General features: G+C 32.6%; 2 protein-coding genes and 1 long non-coding RNA gene across 7 annotated transcripts; 2 read left to right on the plus strand and 1 right to left on the minus strand.

Moving 5' to 3' along the window:
• The first annotated feature begins 1,707 nt into the window (after window positions 1–1,707).
• On the plus strand, window positions 1,708–4,482 carry LOC111919462 (uncharacterized). Of its 5 annotated transcripts, XR_006191055.2 has the most exons (5): window positions 1,820–2,148; window positions 3,311–3,373; window positions 3,534–3,651; window positions 3,850–3,923; window positions 4,011–4,482. It is a non-coding gene; the product is annotated as an uncharacterized LOC111919462 (long non-coding RNA). The 5 variants fall into 5 exon arrangements; XR_006191056.2 differs by adding an exon at window positions 1,708–1,813 and having other exon boundaries at window positions 1,938–3,651; XR_002859503.3 differs by having other exon boundaries at window positions 1,820–3,373.
• Window positions 4,483–8,510: 4,028 nt separating this feature from the next.
• On the plus strand, window positions 8,511–10,337 carry LOC111919463 (UDP-glycosyltransferase 83A1). Its single transcript, XM_023915012.3, has 2 exons — window positions 8,511–9,102; window positions 9,237–10,337. The coding sequence occupies exons 1-2, from the start codon at window positions 8,589–8,591 to the stop codon at window positions 10,118–10,120; spliced, it is 1,398 nt and encodes a 465-aa protein (XP_023770780.1). The 5' UTR covers window positions 8,511–8,588; the 3' UTR covers window positions 10,121–10,337.
• Window positions 10,338–16,162: 5,825 nt separating this feature from the next.
• Window positions 16,163–18,184, minus strand: LOC111919446 (UDP-glycosyltransferase 83A1). The gene is made up of 2 exons (XM_023915004.2): window positions 17,592–18,184; window positions 16,163–17,150 (listed from the first exon to the last, which is right to left on the minus strand). Exons 1-2 carry the CDS (start codon window positions 18,070–18,072, stop codon window positions 16,264–16,266), a joined length of 1,368 nt encoding a protein of 455 aa, XP_023770772.1. The 5' UTR covers window positions 18,073–18,184; the 3' UTR covers window positions 16,163–16,263.
• Window positions 18,185–19,017: the final 833 nt, after the last annotated feature.

Consider the following 19,017-nt stretch of genomic DNA (forward strand, 5'->3'; position numbering starts at 1 on the left):
CCTATTTTAATATATTTTTATATTTAGTTTGTTTTTTTTTATTTTTTATTTTTTATTTTTTTTAATCGACAAATAAATTAAAATAAGCATCCTATCAAGATGCTAGAGACCGAAATGTACAAATACATATAAGACATATAACAAAAAGAGGGTCACTAATTATATACAACTTAATGGTGACATACACCAATTAACCTAATCATCACCTTCCCCTCCCTCTCGTTTCTTTCTATAGTTCCTCCAAGTTAAAACGATAGCTTTAATAGTGTCCACAAACTTCGCCGGAGTTTAAAGGCCCATCATTTAGTTGAAATATGATGTTTAGTTGCATTTTCGCAAGGAGTTTAAAAAAACATTGATATGAGCGTTTTATTAATTAAAACATACACACTAAATATACTTAAAAAAATTCAAATTGTATAGTAATTAAAGTATTTATCGTAATTCGTAAAGGTTGTCAAATTTCTTGCATCTAAGTATTAATTTTTTTAATGCTAACATTTTTAACTTTCATCTTATTATACTTAATTTATTAATCTAAATATGATATTCAATATAAAAAAAATCGTCATTTTAATTATACAGTTTTTTGAATTACTAATCTAATATATTTGATTTATTAATTAAAAAAACTTCTTAATACAAAACTTAAATTAAAAATCCAACTAAACTTATAAGATGATAAAAATGATAATTTTAATAACTAATAAGATTTAATACATTGTTAAATATGTACAACTTAATTTGAAATGCAAAATTAATCAAAATAACATTAATACTTATAAATAACGTTATATTAAAAAAGTATAATACATTACAATTATACTATATATTAAATTTCTCCATCCTTAGCTACATAGCTATAGTAAATTTGCTAAGGATGGAGCAAAACTGATCCTTCTGATCCTTCTTTATATATACATTTGGTAAAATAAGTCCTTTGCTTTTTTGGGCAAAATCGGCCCTTTTTTTATGATTATCTGTTCTTTTCCAGCCTATTTTTGTGTGGAGCTTTTATGGCATTTTTCCTATTTTTTATGGTCAGTTGTTGACATGTGTTTCTTTACGGTTATGTCAACCGTTTTTTCCTTTTGGGCTGTCCACCGCTCAAATAATCTACCTTCCATCACCGGCTCCATTCGATGCTTCTCGATTCTTTAGAGAACCACCCCACCTCGCATTTCCTTCTCACCGGTCTTTGCTTTTGTCACCGGCGGTTTCCTCTGACATCTACGTCGCCCGACCGTTGTTTTTATCCCTAACTTCACCGGTGGTCTCTCTATCCGAAAGCATTGAAGAACCCACAACAAGAAAACGGAGACACGAAACCTAGAGGCACCAATGAATTTATCACCCCACCTCTTTTTCCACAGTTCATCAATCTCTTCCATCTACTGTAACGCCTTGTTCCCGAGTTTTTTTTAAATTCATTAAAAGAAAGGGAAGGAAAATTTTGACTGAAAGAAAGGGAGGTGAAGCAAAATATTCATTATTCTGTGTTTCCGAGTTCGAAAGAAATGAACGGAAATAGAAGGAAAATTTTAAGTTTTTGTGTTCCCGAGTTAGGGGGAAAAAACAAATAAAGCATAAAATTTTCCTTTCCCTCACTTTCTTCCCAAATCCGCCCAATTTGGGAGGAAAATTTGGAAGGAAAATATGACTCTAAAATCCTCCCATCCGTTCACTTTCCTTCCATTAATGAAATTCGAAAACACGATTTCCCTTCGACAGCTATCACTTTCCCTATCCTCCCATTTCACTCTTTAAGCAGAACTCGGAACAAGGCGTAAGGTCTTCTAAATTCATTGAAGCGGTATGATTTTCTTTCTATTTGAGTTTGATTTAGCATCCTTCTTCACCATATGACGACCGTTGGATAATCAAACTTACTCGATTCTTCTTCTCTCATCTCTATTTCCTTTTCAACGTTATTGCAGCCTATCCTTTACATTCGACAGCTTCTCTCTTTTCTTCTTCATTTGGATTTCATCGGCCATCCATAGGGAAACATCTACTGCGACGTATTCGAAGCCGGCTGATCATCGACTCCATTCCCACCCATTCGTCATGAATCCGCTTCCATGATCGGTGCCTCAACGCTCTTCTACCACAGATTCCATCGTCGCACACAACAAATTGTAGAATCCGGTTCGATTCTATAAGCCCTACATCCAAAAATGGTCCCCGTTCCTCGAATTACCGTTTTCTCAAAATTAGGGCTTTCGTTTTTAGTAGTCGTTAGTTTCTTTAGCAACTCTTTCATCTTGATCCCAAAATCTACTCTCTCTCATCTCTGATATCATTAAAATGAGATACGTGTTTCTTATTTCAGTGATAAAAAGATTGAAGGAGATGAAGGTTTGTGTTTAAGAGGCTAATTGATTGCTGAAAGAGTAGATTCCAAGGCTACTAACGATGAATCTGAACAAATTGACAAAAAGATTTGCCTTTTTCATACTCATTGTATATTTGAATCTGTTTTCTTATAGTCAAATATGTTAGTGTGTATGTGTGTGTTTCAATAGTGAGTTTTTGATTGCTAATTCTTTTGTTAGATTCTCAAACATCACCATTTTGACTATGTTCTTTGTTTTTTAAAGCTAGCCGAGATCAATTATTCTTTTACTCTTATCTCTTGAATTTTTGTGTTCTTTGTGATTAAGCAAGTTTCACTTATGATTTGTATAATTGAAAGACTCCTGCAGGTGAATAAGGGATGGAAGGGGACCGTATGTAAAAAACTCATACCTAATTTACATCATTATTGTTTTTTCTTTGTTCTTATGTTCTGCTAAGAGTTCATATTACAGCTAATTTTATTATTTGATTTACATATTTATTTACTTATTTTTAAATGTTTGAATTGAAAGGATGAAGTTGAAAAATGGTTGGATAAAATAATCGTTGGTTTATGATAAAAAGATTTTTCCCTGTTTTTAAACTATCATATAACCTTTTTTGTTTTAATATTCCTTTTTATCACAAACAGTAATGTCTAAGTATTTTTTTAAAATTGGTAAAATAGTGATGCATGTGTGTCTTTAATGAGAAAAACTTAGCAGACTTATTCTATAAATTATAGAATTGCACTTTGATGAGTTTTTTTTATTGTTATCATGGCTTTGTTGGAGTAAAAGAGTTGATCTTGACAGATATGAGAAATTTTTTTGGAGTGATGGTAATATATAGACTAGAAGCTTCCTTCTAAAAGATGTTGAAGGGTTAGAATGGGAAAAAATAGCTGTTATGGTTTATTAGAACCTTTTATTTTTATTGATGATTAATTATATGCTACTGGATGTATTTTCAGTATGGATTGAAATTAGAATTGTTGAGTATGGCTTCCACCTCATGAATTTGGTTGTAAATGGAGGTAACATTTTAATGGATCTATTGAAACCCATTTTATTTGAACATTACTAGCCATTAAAATATATTTCACTTTTTATTTTCCAATGCATGCCATGGTTTCTGGATTTGATATGTAATTGTTCAATTTGCATCCCAACTTGACTATCAATTATTCTTATTAGGTTTACATCTGGATGCTGTTGGAACAATTGTATGTGTTTCTAGGACTCATATCCATGCATTGAATTGCAAAACCATGGTTCGGGTATGCTGAAATGACTTGCAAAACCAAGGTTTAAGGTAATATCGTTGTTTTATAAACCGGTAAAAAAGTGAAATATCGTTGCATAAATAAGCATTTAACCGTTAGTCAAATCAATTGTCTATGCACAGATAAGATAATTCTTTCCAATTTCGAACTTATAATATTACTTTTTTGACACTTAAAAATTCAAAAGTCAACGTTGACTTTTCCATTGACCTTTTTATTTCTCATAGGCTGGTCGAGGCACAATTACAAAAGCCATGATCCCGATCTCACCATCATTCTAAACGATTACATTGTTGACCAGGTAATTTTGTTATTAAAGTTGATTTCAGAATTCAAGGGTAAAATGGCCATTTTTGTCTCAACACCTTAGAAATCTGATATTGTACAGGAAGTTGAAAATGTACCCTATGTAATGGAAAATGGATGTGGGAAATTTTCAAAGTCACCAAAGGAGATTGCAGAAATTGTTGGTCAATGGTTTGGACCTAAAGCACATGAACACAAGACTATGATAGTGATTGATCTGAATTAAACCATCACAGATCAATGACAAACATCGAATATTAAAACACAGCATAAATTCAATCCTGGTACATATTTGTTTGTTTCTGAGAATTTTTTTTAAGAAGGCTCAAAAACGATAGAAGAACAAGGATAAGATGAGCAACATACCCACAGTGTGTAAATGAGGCTAATTTTCGGTGTCATTTTCGTGTTATACTTTGCTTTTTTCTTTGTTTTCAAATGATTCCTTATTTAATCATGATACTTAAATTCTGAATGTGTTTTTGTTTATCTGTGTAGCTTTAAGAATCCAACATATGTGTTTTAAAAAGAGAATAGATCTCAGTTTACTTCTACTTTATTTCATTTTTAGGCATCATACGTTTATAGTCAACCAACTATAGCATCCTACTTGCATGACGAACGACTGGTAAACGATGACACCATCTTTAACATAATGTCTTCCGTCAGTTTTGTTTGACATTAGCAGCGCGGGGTTTCCTATCTAGTTACAATAAAAACACCATTTTTTATTTGAAATAATCATTATGATCAAAATTCAAAATATGTCAAATAATTCTTTTTAAATTACCCATAAGGTCAGGTGTTATACATGTTGTATAATATGTAGAATGCTAATGTAACATGTTAGCCACGTTAAGATCCTAATATTGTCTAGGTTGACTCGACTGATTAAAGGCCGTAATTGATATATAAAAGTATCAACTAACTATAGTTTTAAAATAATTGTGTTATTTGATGTGTGATTTAATTACATTAAATTATAGGGCATTCTTTTTATTAAATTTTCTTGAATTTAAAACTTTTTAAAATTATATAATCGACTTTAACAAAATAGTATGTTAGTAATCTTTTTTTCAATGATTTTTAGATTCTAAAAACTAATAATTACTTTAATAACTAACAAACAAATTAAATAAATAACCCATATGGTATAATTGTTATAATATAGATATTTATACAATTAAATTAAACTAATTATATTATTTTTATTTGTATATTGTTTATCGTTATGTAGAGATTATATTATATAACTTTAATAAGTATTTTTATAAATATAAATAACTCATAAAATATTATAACCAATAACACATTTCATTTTAAAAATTCTAGTGTTATTATTTACAATAAATAAATAAATAAATAAATTTAAGATGTAGTAATTAATAGATAAGTTGAAATGTTTGGGGGGTTTTTAAATGAATGTGATGCATGAATGAGAACCATCTGGACCCATATTACCTGGATAACCTAAATGGATATAAATACAAACATAAATATAAATCTTCTTTAATAAATGAAGGTTTTTTTGCCACATGTCATCTTCTCCTTCATTTGGACACATGTTATTTTCTAACATTTTTAAATTTTCTATTTTCCACTTGTCATTTTATTGTATTTTTCATTTTATTAAATTAAAATTCCACATTTAATATGTAAGGTAAATATACATGTAAGGTATTTATTAGAAAGGGTTTATATATGTAATATATCCAATACATTAAAGTCTCATTAAGTTTAATAATTCAAAAAATTTCTTATTTTTCTTATAAATTCAAACTTTTCAAATTGTTAAAATTTTATATTTAATTTTTTTTTAAATAAACCCATGTAATACATGGGTCTCACACCTAGTATAAATATAAATATGGATATAGATATAGATATAAAGATATAGACATAGGTATAGTCAAGCTTGAGGGAGATGAGAGAAACAATTGAGAGAAGTACTTGAGTACCAAATGTGTATAAGTCTTAAATACTAAGGTACATGTGTAAAAGATATTGGCTCAGATTGTTTGATTACTCAAATGATAATTACATAGGAATATATATAGAATAGTTAAACTGTAATGGCTAAACCCTAAGGAACTTCTGCCTAAACCCTAGTCACGAACCTGAACATCACATTATGACTTAAGGATTTGTACCAGGTGTTTTGGACTATTTTGAAGATTCTTTAGGATTTGTGTCCTGAATTTAGGGAGGAATTAGGTGTAAGATAAATTGCGTATATACTATGTGATTTCGGGGACAAACTCTTTGGCTTTATAATGATATATAACAAGAGTCGAGATGTAAAGTCACCGTAGGATGCATGTGAGAATTAGTCTATGGTGTAGTGTTGGGTCTTTTGAAGACATGTAAATATGAGCATTTCGTTATCTAATAAGTACACACCTTTCATTGGTGCTCGATGTTGTAAGTAGGCAAGATTAAATATATAAAAGTAAAAGGTGTTTTCGGCTTATTGCCCTAATGTGACCATTGCTTCACTCATAAGAGAGGTTGGTATAATCAACGACCTATAAATTCATGTACGAACAAAGAATGTTGATTCAAACCGTCAAGAGTATTATGTGAATTTTAGAGAATCAAATAGTATATATTAAAATGAGCGATTAGACTAACTATAAAGTATTTCTTGACAAGAAATTATCCACTTTTGTAGAAATACAGAGAATTAGACCCATATTTTATTTGACAACCTTTTTTGTGGAAAACAAAGATTAGATAAAATACTTGTTCCTTGATATTATGATTTTGGGGGACGAAATTGTCCTAAGGGGAGGTAATTCTAGTTGGTAGTTGTAATCCGATTTAGGGTACATTTGGCGGAACAAACTTAAAGGATGCTTTTATATATATATATATATATATATATATATATATATATATATATATATAGAGAGAGAGAGAGAGAGAGAGAGAGAGAGAGAGCGAGCTAGGTTCAAATGTGGATTGATATCTATTGTGCGGACGTGTGGACAGTGCTATTATGTGAGAATGACAAAAAAATATGTTGTTTGATAATGTAAATATGTTCAATTTTACATAACTATTGTTATTATCATGCATTGTCACCAATTAAATCTTCTATAAGGTTATTATAGATTATTATTATTATTATTATTCTCATTCTGTCAGAATGTTGTCAGGAAATTTATTGAGTCGTATTTTGTAAGAATGAAAATGAATGAAAAACGATGTGTGAAAACAAAAACGAATAAGAATTAGTGAGAATGCATGAAATGACAATAATTGAGTGAGGTTGAACGTATTCACATTACTAAACAACTTATTCTTTTAGTAATTCTCATAGAATAGCATCGTGCATATGTCCACACAATAGTTGTTCATCTACTTATTCTTTTAGTAATTCTCACAGAATAGCATCATGATTATATATATATATATATATATATATATATATATATATATATATATAGATAATCAGAAGTGAACATTATATGTTTTGAACTAACTAGGTACTAGATGGGAAAAAAAACTTGATTAAAGCTTACATATAATTAAACACGTCGATCCGATTAATTAAACTGCTAGCATAATTAGTTATTTGGACTCTTTTTCTATTAGGTCGTATGTTTAACCCGTTAACTAGGTTAACCCTAGATAACTTTCCTTGTTATAGTCTTATTTGTCTTTCTTTGTATTACATAGTTTTCCATCTACAATGTAATCCTAGCCGATTCCATCAACAATGTAACCCTATCCGTTTTCTCTCTATATTATTATTAGTTCTCTTTATATTGTTATTAGTTCACACGTATCAGAGTCGTGTATGTTTTTCTTAATTGTTTTTGTATTTCTTTTGGTTTGATTTGTTCGAATTTGTCGCTTTGAGAGTATAGTTGTTGTTACTTTGTCACTTTTTGATTTGATTTGTTTATTTTTCGATGATTTCACGCCGCGATAGGTCCTATCGCGCCGCAAAAGTACCTTTTGATCGATATTTTGTGAGTCTTGCTGCAATCTTGGGTACGATTTTCTAATATTTTATTTTGTTTTATTTGTTTGATTTTGTCTTTTTTTAGGGTTTCAATTATTGGTGGTATTCGTATTTCGCGCCATGTTTTTGGCGTTAACATAATAACTTATTTGGGATCTTTTTGTATTAGGCCTTATGTTTAGCCTATTAGTTAGGTTAATCGTAGATAACTTTTCTATTTTGTAGTCTTATTTGCCTTTCTTTGTATTTCAAAGTTTTCCATCTACAATGTAACTCTAGCCGTTTTCCATCAACAATGTAATCTTAGTTGTTTTCTCTCTATATATTATTATTAGTTCTCTTTATATTGTTATTAATTCACATAAACAACCCAACCTCTTGGTTTTGAGCTATGTAATACAAAATATGAAGCAAGCAACTCATGTACTATGTAGTACTAACCTCACAAAAAGCATCATTAATACAACAGATAGAGACAAGAAAATAAGACAAATGTATAAATTATAATTCAAACATGGTAGGCCTACTATATGAATATAACACTAAGGACAAGGAGCTTAGATAAATATGACACGAGAAAAACACCAAGATGACACAAACAAAGTAGGCCGGCTATAAAAATATAAAAGGAGTTGGGCACTACAAACTTGAGGTTCAAGAACTTACCTATAAAAACAACGGTAGATAGTAATGTGTACAGATAAAAAAAAAATAGAGATGAGAAAGCCACATGCTATACTTGTACCTTATCCAGCACAAGGTCATGTAATCCCCATGATGGAGCTTATGCAACGATTAGTAAAACATGGTGTCAAAGTTACATTTGTTAACACGAATTTCACTCACAAATTGGTTACAGATGCGTTCTCTGAAGATGAGAAATTGAATGATTTAGCAAGTCTTGTGTCACTACCAGATGGATTGGAAACAGGAGAGGATAGAAACGATTTTGGTAAGCTACCAGATGCAATCTTTCGAGTCATGCCTGAAAAGCTTGAAGAGATGATCAAAGAACTTAATGCAAAAGGAGATGATTTTGAGAAAGTTACATGTATTGTTGCTGATATTTGTATGGGTTGGGTGTTTGAAGTTGCTGAAAAGATGAAAATAAGAAAAGCAGCCTTCTGGCCTGCAGCAGCTATAAGCTTGGCCTCACTATTTTGCATCCCTAAGTTGCTTGAAGATGGAATCATAGATAACAAGGGTTAGCTTCATTTAGCCTAATATGTTTCCATATCGATACATAAGACTACATGCTTTTTATGCTTAAAAGCCATGATATATATTATATGTATACGTAAGTTCAAAAAATGATATGAAGTGAAATTTCAATTGCAGGGACTCCCATGAAGAAGCAAATGGTTCAACTATCACCAACCATGCCTGCTATAAGCTCTTTAGAGTTTACATGGCTGGGAATTGGCGACTTAAAGACACAAGAAATACTTTTTAATTTGATGGTAAAAGCCAATGAGTTTGTGACACTGGCAGACTTCACAATCTGCAATTCAACTTATGAATTGGAGAAAGGAACATTTACTTCATATCCTGAGATCTTGCCAGTAGGTCCACTACTGGCAAGCCATAGAGTGGCCAATCAGATTGGCCACTTTTGGAAAGAGGACTCAACGTGCCTGGCATGGCTTGACCAACAGCCAGCACGTTCAGTCATCTATGTTGCATTTGGAAGCTTCACGCTTTTTGACCGTACCCAATTTGATGAGCTGGCACATGGACTTGAAATGACCAATATGCCCTTCCTGTGGGTTGTGCGGTCTGACATGGTTAAAGATATGAAAAATGACGGATACGATGATGGAATAAAGAGTCGTGGGAGAATAGTGGGGTGGGCCCCACAGCAGAAGGTTTTGAGTCATCCTTCTGTTGGTTGCTTTGTGAGCCATTGTGGTTGGAACTCTGTGTTGGAAGGTGTTAGTAGTGGTTTACCATTTATGTGTTGGCCTTACTTTTCTGATCAGTTTGCGAATCGGATGTACATTTCTGATGTTTGGAAGACTGGATTGGTGTTTGATAAAGATGAAAGTGGTATTGTTTCAAGAGAAGAAATCAAGAATAAGATCGAGCTGTTACTAGGAAATGATGAATTCAAGGTTAGGGCGATTGATCTTAAAGAAAAGGTTGCAGTTGCTGTAAGCAAAGGTGGCCATTCTGATAAGAACTTCAGCAACTTCATTGACTGGATACAGGAAAAAGGTACTTAGTCTGTGGGAGGTTTAGAGAATGGTCATTTTACATGGGTTTAGTGCCAGTTAGAAATATATATAGTTATTTATAGTAAAGGGTTTTGGAGTATTAAAGGTTGTTTATCTTTGTTCTCTATTATGGCTTGTATGTATGAGTCTTTTTGGACGTTATGAAATAGTGAAACGGAAAGAAAAAATGAAAAAAAAATATATTTCTTTTTGGACGTTATACAAATTAGCACAAGGACCAAAAGTTAAATTTACTAAAAAATCTATATCAGCTTCGATGCTTCCAAAGAAATTGTATATGATAGTGGTCATTGTAGTTTTTGTCATCTTGAATGCTCGCACAATCATAAAGACAATTAGAAGGGTCCAAAGAAATGGGTAACAAAGACTCAAAGAGCAGTAACCGAAGCTTACAGGCCTTGCATTAGCTACAAACTAAATTAATATATAGAACTTAACAAATGATAATAGCACACAAAGCCTATAAGCACCAAGAGAAGATACGCCTACATATTATATGATTGTGTATAGAAGTGAGAAGCGAACACTTCCAAAATTCCTTTTCAAATTTGTTCCTAAAAATAAGGTTGTTTCAAATTAACTTGTAAAAAGGGGTTCTAGCCCCACTTCATCCATACACGTGTATGGAGTTGTAATTACATAAAGGGTTCTTTAGTTTTATATCATTACCATTCTTAATTATATATTTTTCTTTTTATATTTTCTATTTCTATTTTCTACCTTCATCAACTTTATACATAAAATTTTTTATTATAAATATGTTATTGAATTTTATACAAAGACCTTAATAATTTTTATCACTTACAAATTTTCTTGCAACTCCAGTTAACATCCGTATTAAATATTATTAAAATTATGTATATTAAAATATTATATGGATATTATTAGAAGTAGACATAAAATAAATGAATGTACAAATTTTATATAGGAATTGTCCAATCAATAATAATGTCTGTAAAAGCAATTTCAAAATGATTGAAGAATCCAAAAATGTCATTGTACATTTCATACTCTACCGTGAATGAAATGTCCTGTCACATCTTTATAATCAAATGCATTTCACTTTTTTATCCTATAAATTCCGGTTACCGAATTGAGTTTTTCTCATCAATCCTTCAAATTCTTCTCTCCTTGCATCATCAATTTCCATACTTCTCTTATCTTTGTATTATTAGTTTTTGTTTCCTATATCAAACATAAGTATGTATTTATTTCTATATAAATTGCATATATAAATGATGTCAAGATTAAATTTAAGATATTAATTTGTGTCATTTGTCTTATGATTTGCAGTTAAATTTTCTAATATTTGTTGTTATGGTGCCAAACTGTCCCTTTGTGATCATTTTATATTGGGATGGTGATCAATCAACTTTGTCTACATCAGATTAACTTCTTAGGCACAAAATACAATATGAACAATTTAAAGATTTGATTTATATACATGTTGGAGTCGAAAAATCTGCTTATAGTTGAATTTGTCACTATGTTACAAATATTATAGGAGATCAAATATGGCACCGCTCTTAAATGATTCATCCTTAGACATGATGTATTATTTAGTTGAGAATGATGAAAATTATTGTGGCCAAATTTATGCCGACGTAGAACAAATAATACCACCTACAAACAGTGGTTATGTAGATCTCTTCCGTAATTTTGAAGTACCATTTCCTTTGCCTAATGATGATATATGTGAGACAAACATTGACTTTGGAGTTGATGAGCCCAACTCAGAATTTAGTAGCATGTCACTTAGAAATATTGAGGACAATTCTAATGATACAAGTGACACTCTAGTTGTGAACTTTATGAATGATGTTGGAAATATAGGGGATTGTAACATCCCAATGATGAGGTACTTCTAAATTGACATTATATATGTGCCACATGTCAGCGCACCTGAGGAGCCACATCGATCATGTGTGTGGCACGAATAACCCTTGCACGACACGTATCCCGAGTTTTCTTCCTATAACTAGCCATTGAGCCTCCATTTGTTCCCCACATCTTCCAAATCGATTTTCTCGAGTTTTACTCAATTTTAGCCTATTTTCTTGCGTTTCTGGCCTGCAGGGAAGCCCTGCGACACCCCTGAATACTTAGCGTGTTGTAACCTTCGAATAGGAGTTCCCGATTTAGTATTCTGCCCGCTTAGAATCTGTTTTTTTTTTTTTTTTTTTTTTTTTTTTTTTTTTTTTAATAAGAACACCTGTAAGTTAAGCTACACTCTAGTCTTTTCAATGTAACTTATATTTATAGTCATAGTCGTTATTATAAGCCTATAAATAAAATTTATAAGTAATTTCATGTCGTTATATTGATTGATATATTTATGGGAGAGGTGCCTATAATGGTCATGTTAGCTGGGTTGTTGGATTTCAGAAATGCTACATGTCGAAATGGTCTTGCCTCCCAACTGTCATGCCTGGCTAATCCTTACTTGACAGATCTTAATGTAGACATTAGGATTAATGGGGAATCTAGACTATTATTATTATAGTCACCACAATTACCAAACTAGACTAAGGCTTAGTACTTAATGTGTCTAGGAATTTTCAAAGTACTAAGTGAAGCGTTGTCGAAATTGTTAGTTACCCATTTTCATCAAGTGAGTGCATAGTTAATTTCATCTTACACATACATATGAAGAACGTGTTTGGGATTGCTTTTAAAATAACTTTTGGGCTTTTAACTTTTTCAAAAAGTTAAAAAATGTCAAAAGATGTTTGGATAGTTCAAAAGATCTTTTGGAGATTACTTTTGGTAAGAAGAAAATAAGGAGCTTCTAAAAGTCACAAAATCATGACTTTTTGTAACTTTTTGTTGTTTCACCTTTACAAGTTAAATCAAAAGTCCTTTTGTCAATCCAAACACATTTTAAAAACCTTCTTTTTCAAAAAGTCTTTCTACAAGAAGGACTTTTGATGCTTAAAAGTAATCCCAAACACCCTCGAAGTATCTAGATAATTACATGCTTTATTTTCTTATTATTTATGCCGAAAATGTTGTGTGTTAGATAAAATATTATGAGATGATATTTAATTGATTTAGTCATACAAGTATTGTACACTTATAAATATGTATTGGGTGATGGTAGATAGGACCACTTATAAATATGTATTCGGTGATGGTAGATAAGAGATGATAATATATGGTACACCGGGGACCTATATGAATGTTGTCTCTAAGTCTTTTATGTCATCATCCCTGTGACAACTCAGAAATCACAACAAATTTAAACTTCTAAAAATAACTCATAGTCATAAAATGTTTATAAATCATTGTTTGCAATTTGTTTATCCATATCAGAGTATCCCAAAATCATAAAAGCCATAAACAAAGGATGTGTACAGTCACGTCTTCGCCTTCCTGCGATCATCAGAAGTACCTGAAACAATAACTAAAATATGTAAGCCAAAGCTTAGTGAGTTTCTCCTAAAGTACCACCACATGAACATAACAACAAACACTATACAAAACTAAGCCTTCAACCTGATTGGACCACCTTGCATGGCCTACATCCTATCTAGATTGCTCCTGAGCCTTCGGCATGATTGGACCACCTTGTAGGGCCTATAGCCTATCTAGATCGCTCGTTGGGCCTTCGGCCTGCTTGGACCGTCTCGCAGGGCCTATAGTCTATCCGGACTGCCCCAAGTATCATGGCCTTCAACATAAAGTAGGACCGCCTCAACCCAACCAACCATAACATGTCGACATATACATAACAGATAAACATATAACCAGTTAACAGAAAACAGGCAAATATACAGATCACTACCGCATGCTAATATCCTATATACTAGGATACCGATCAAACATATCTATCGCATACTATCATATAACATGATATCGAAACTAATGGGCCGGCCTTGGTGCCTTTGACCCATAAGTACAGTGAGGAAGACTCACCTCACAGCTTGACGAAAACTGGTCAATACTCTGATCACGAATACTGGCTCCACCCAAGTCCTAAATATCCAAACATTTCCTATTAATAAAATAATCACAATTTTCTAAATTACCATTGGTCAAACTTGGTCAGAATTAACAAGTCGACTGAGTCAACCCAACCGAGTCAACTCAGCCGAGTCGACATAGAATGCGTAAGCGGGTCGTACTCAAATTTTGACCGCAGACTAGAATGTTGACCGCGAACGCACTGCGTACTCCAAGTTACGCAGGGCGCACGCCCAGACTTCTCAAATCTTCATTAAGAGCTTAATGTCTTAAGCTCTTACGTCCCACTTTCAGATCGAAGGCTAAATTATCCTCAAGAGTCATGACTTTGCATGTCCATCAAGTGATCAATATCCCAAAGTACAACATCTTAATGCATTAAGACCATCTAAAGAATGCATGGAGAAAAACTAACCATCAAAACAACATTTTTATGACTCAAAACCCTTCCTGAGGTCTAAAAGAACGACTTATTGGGTCAAGAACATGCCATGCTTAAGAATCACCATTTAGGGACAAAAAGTAACTTAATGGAATGAAATGTCTAGATTTACAAGATGGAGTGATAAAGTTACAAGCTTTATACCTTCTGGAGGTTGCAAACAAGAAGGGAATCTCAGATCCAAAATGCTTCCAAGCTTTAATCTCTTCTCACCACCTTCTTCTTCTTTTTCCAACATACCCACAAAACACTCTTATGGGCTTAAAATGGACTTTTCTCACTTAGGGTTGCCTGAAGACATTTTTCACAGAGGGAGGATATATCCAGGTATAATGTACCTGATTGCAAATTCAAAATCAAATTCAATATAAATATTTGATTTGTATTGAATATCAATGCATATTACCAGCAAGTCAACAGAATGCAGAATTGCAAAAAATTTGATAAAACTTTTTTTTTAAGGCCTGCATATGTGGTATAGTTTACATTAAATATGGACTATGGGATGAAATTTGAAAGTAGTCTCTGATAAAAGAACTTACACATATATTTAGAAAAATGACTGCATCAACAATATGGACATTTACACCATGAAGGTATAAAATATGCACATAATGACCAAGAGCCATCAGCAACATATTGTAAACAGTTAGCAAAATGCAGAATTGCAAATTACCAAAAACAAATATCATTCATTAAATTTAGACACTTAACAACAAAAGTTACATGCTAGACATCAAAAGACAGAAACATTTAACTCAAAATCAAACACAGATCACTTAATCACAAACAAAAAACAGGAACATTTGGTCCCTAACAATTCAATCTACCAGTTTCTTTTTTATTGACAATTCTGCAAATTTTCTTCATCTAAATTCTCCCAACCCATGTCTTTTAATCGTGAATTTAAGCCTTCAATGTAAGTACTTTCGGGATTGATGTCCCACTTTTTGTATGGGCCGGATTTGTATGATTCGTGGAAACCAGACAGGAGTCGAATGTTGGAGCCTGATGTTTTATAGAATGGAAGCATAAATGCAGGGGGTGTTTGGGATTCTTTTTAACCTAAAAAGTCTGTTTTGACAAAATGACTTTTTGACTTATGAATTTTTTCTAAAATGAGTTTTTTAAATGTGTTTGGATTAACTTTTAAGAGTAAAAAAAGCCAAAAAGCCAAAAGTCACAAATTCCTATCTTTTAAAACACCTTTGTTAAAAGGATTTTTGGAATTGCCAAGCATTTTTTTAAACTTTTGAGTTTTTGAAAAATCCAAAAGAATCACTTTGAAAAGTAATCCCAAGCGCCCTCACAGAATATAATCCTTGGTGGTAATACTAGCTACATTACAAGATCGTAGTCTACTAGCTGAACTTACAAAAGAAGAAGAAAGAAGATGGGTAATCTTATCGGGAACAAATATTAAGCAATGGAGCTTAAGTGGTACTAATTTCACCTAAAAAGGCATCAATACAAGACATAGAGACACGAAAATAAGAGAAATGTATGATACAAACAAAGAAGGCCTGCTATATGAACCAAACACTCTTGCCCTAATACAAACTTGAGATTAGATAAAAATGACACAAGATAAAATTAGAAATATAATACAAACAGATTAAGCCAACTTTAAGAATATAAAAGTTAAAATATGATACAAACTTGAGTTTAGTGTTTACTATTTTACATCTTAATAAATAAAAACAAAAACACCAATATTAGAGTGATATTAATTATTTGTATCTTGTATCCAGTCAATGAAGTTGCTGAAATTCTTATCAGAGTGGCTACCTTCGGCGCCTACAGCAACTGCAACCTTTTCTTTAAGATCAATAGCCCTGACCTTAAATTCCTTGTTTTCTAATACCTGTTCAATTTTATTCTTGATTTCTTCACTTGAAACAATACCACTTTCATCTTTTTCAAACTCCAATCCAGTTTTCCAAACATCAGAAATGTACATCTGATTAATAAACTGATCAGAAAAGTAAGGCCAACACAAAAACGGTAGCCCATTGGTGACACCTTCCAACACAGAGTTCCAACCACAATGACTCACAAAGCAACCCACAGAAGGATGATTCAAAACCTTCTGCTGTGGGGCCCACCCCACTATCTTCCCACGTTCGCTTACTCTATCATCAAATCCATCATTCTTCATATCTTCAAACATGTCAGGACGTACAACCCATAGGAAGGGCATATTCGTCATTTCAAGTCCAACTGCCAGCTCATCAAACTGTCTAGAATCAAAAACTGTAAAACTACCAAAAGCGACATAGATGACTGACCCTATTGGATGTTGATCAAGCCATGTCAGACACGTGGAGTCCTCTTTCCAAAAATGGCCAATCTGTTTGGCTACTCGATTACTTGCTAATAATGGGCCAATTGGTAAAATATCAGGAAATGAAGTGAATGTTGAAGTCTCGAGTTCATAAGCTGAATTGCAAATTACACAGTCTGCAAGCTTCACAAACTCATTGGTTTTTATTGCGAAATGAAAAGCAGTTTCTTGCGTCTTCATGTCACCAATGCGGGCCCACATAAAGTTTTCAGAATTTATAGCAGGCATTGTCGGTGATAATTGAACCATTTGTTTCTTCATGAGAATCCCTACATTTAAAGGTTTGAGAAACAACTAACGTTATCTGATGACATGAAAACACTATATATGGTGGCTTTTGTTTTTTATCAAAAAAATCTTTTTGACCTCTTATGTAGTTATGTCTGTGTAGAAAAAAAAGACTTTTTTTTTTAAAAAAACAAGATATTAAAAAGTCTTTTTGACCTCTTTTTCTAGAAGAAAAAAAATAACTTTTGTTTCACTGATTTTGAAACGACATTTTCGAAGTTCTAACTTGATGTGATATTTCTTTTTCTACCAACATCAACATCATCGGTCTTTTTTATGGAGACTTTAAAAACCAAACAATATTTTTATAAAGACTAAGACATGGAAAAATACTTTTAGTCCATATCTTATTCCTTATACAAGACTGAAGATATTTTTCCTCTTCAAAAACAAACTGTATTAATCTAATAAGTGAATCTAACCTTTATTGTCTATGATTCCATCTTCAAGAAACTTTGGGATGCTCCATAACAACGCCAATCCTGCAGCGGATGCAGTCCAAAAAGCTGCACTTTTGATTCTCATCTTGTCTGCAACTTCAAAGGCCCAACCCATACACGTGTCAGCAACAATGCATGTAACTTTCTCTCCCTCATTTATGTTAAGTTTGTTAATGAGCTCTTCAAGTTTTGAAGGCATGAGTTGAAAGATTGCTTCTGCTAATTTACAAACATCCTTTCTGTCCTCTTCTGCTTCCACACCATCTGGGAGTGACACAAAGCTTGCTAAATCATTCAAGTTTTCATCTGTGGAGAAAGCATTGGTAACCAGTTTGTGAGTGAAATCTGTATTAAGAAATGTGACTTTTACACCTTGGTTGACTAATCGTTGCATAAGCTCCATCATGGGGATTACATGACCTTGTGCTGCATAAGGTATAAGTAGTGCATGTGGCTTTCCCATCTCTATTTTTTTTTCTTCATGTTAATATATATCACTGGTGAGATTTTATAGCTAAGCTCTTGAAGTTCAAGTTTGTTCTAGTGTCCAAGTGTTAGATTCACATAGCAGGCCTACTTTGTTTGTATCATCTTTGTGTTTTTATCATTTGTCTTATTTTCTTGTCTCTATATCTTTATTGCTACGCTTTCCTTGAGGCTAGTACTTAGTACTACATATGGCCAATTGCTTCATATTATCTGTTATAACTAGTCTTCTTTTTTGTCTTTTTGGGGTTCAACTTGTGTCTACACTCTTGGATTTTAGCTAATTAATATCACCACCAAGGTTAGTATATATGTATTCTGAATGTGCTCTTCCATTGTATAAATCGTTTTTAGTTACCTATGGTTTAGGTCTTGTACAAAACCAATGTTACCAAAAACATTCTACCCATGACGTTCTTGCATATGAGTGTGGCTCACTTGTGGAAGTGATAACTTTTTTGTGGGATAATCATGTTATGACTTATGACTTACCCCAGCTAAGGTTAGTTTTAACCAACGTTTAGCTAAACAGGTACCCACAAGAACTACTAAAGTGAAAATAAGATGATGATGATGTTAGGATTTTAAGCATTTCAACAAATGATTCAACCATTTTAAGTAATTGATGAAATTAAAAATAAGAACACGCTATTTATGTGGTTCACACGTGATCGGCTATGTTAATTGAGAGAGAGAGAGAGAGAGAGAGAGAGAGAGAGAGAGAGAGAGAGAGAGAGAGAGAGAGAGAGAGAGAGAGAGAGAGAGAGAGAGAGAGAGAGAGAGAGAGAGAGAGAGAGAGAGAGAGAGAGAGAGAGAGAGAGAGAGAGAGAGAGAGAGAGAGAGTTACTCTGACACCCTTTATGATCCTGTTTACGCTTTTCACAAATTCAAGTGATATAAATATTAGTTGTGTGACCTAAAA

This window comes from Lactuca sativa, chromosome 4 (genome assembly GCF_002870075.4).
Source record: "Lactuca sativa cultivar Salinas chromosome 4, Lsat_Salinas_v11, whole genome shotgun sequence".
NCBI lineage: Eukaryota > Viridiplantae > Streptophyta > Magnoliopsida > Asterales > Asteraceae > Lactuca > Lactuca sativa.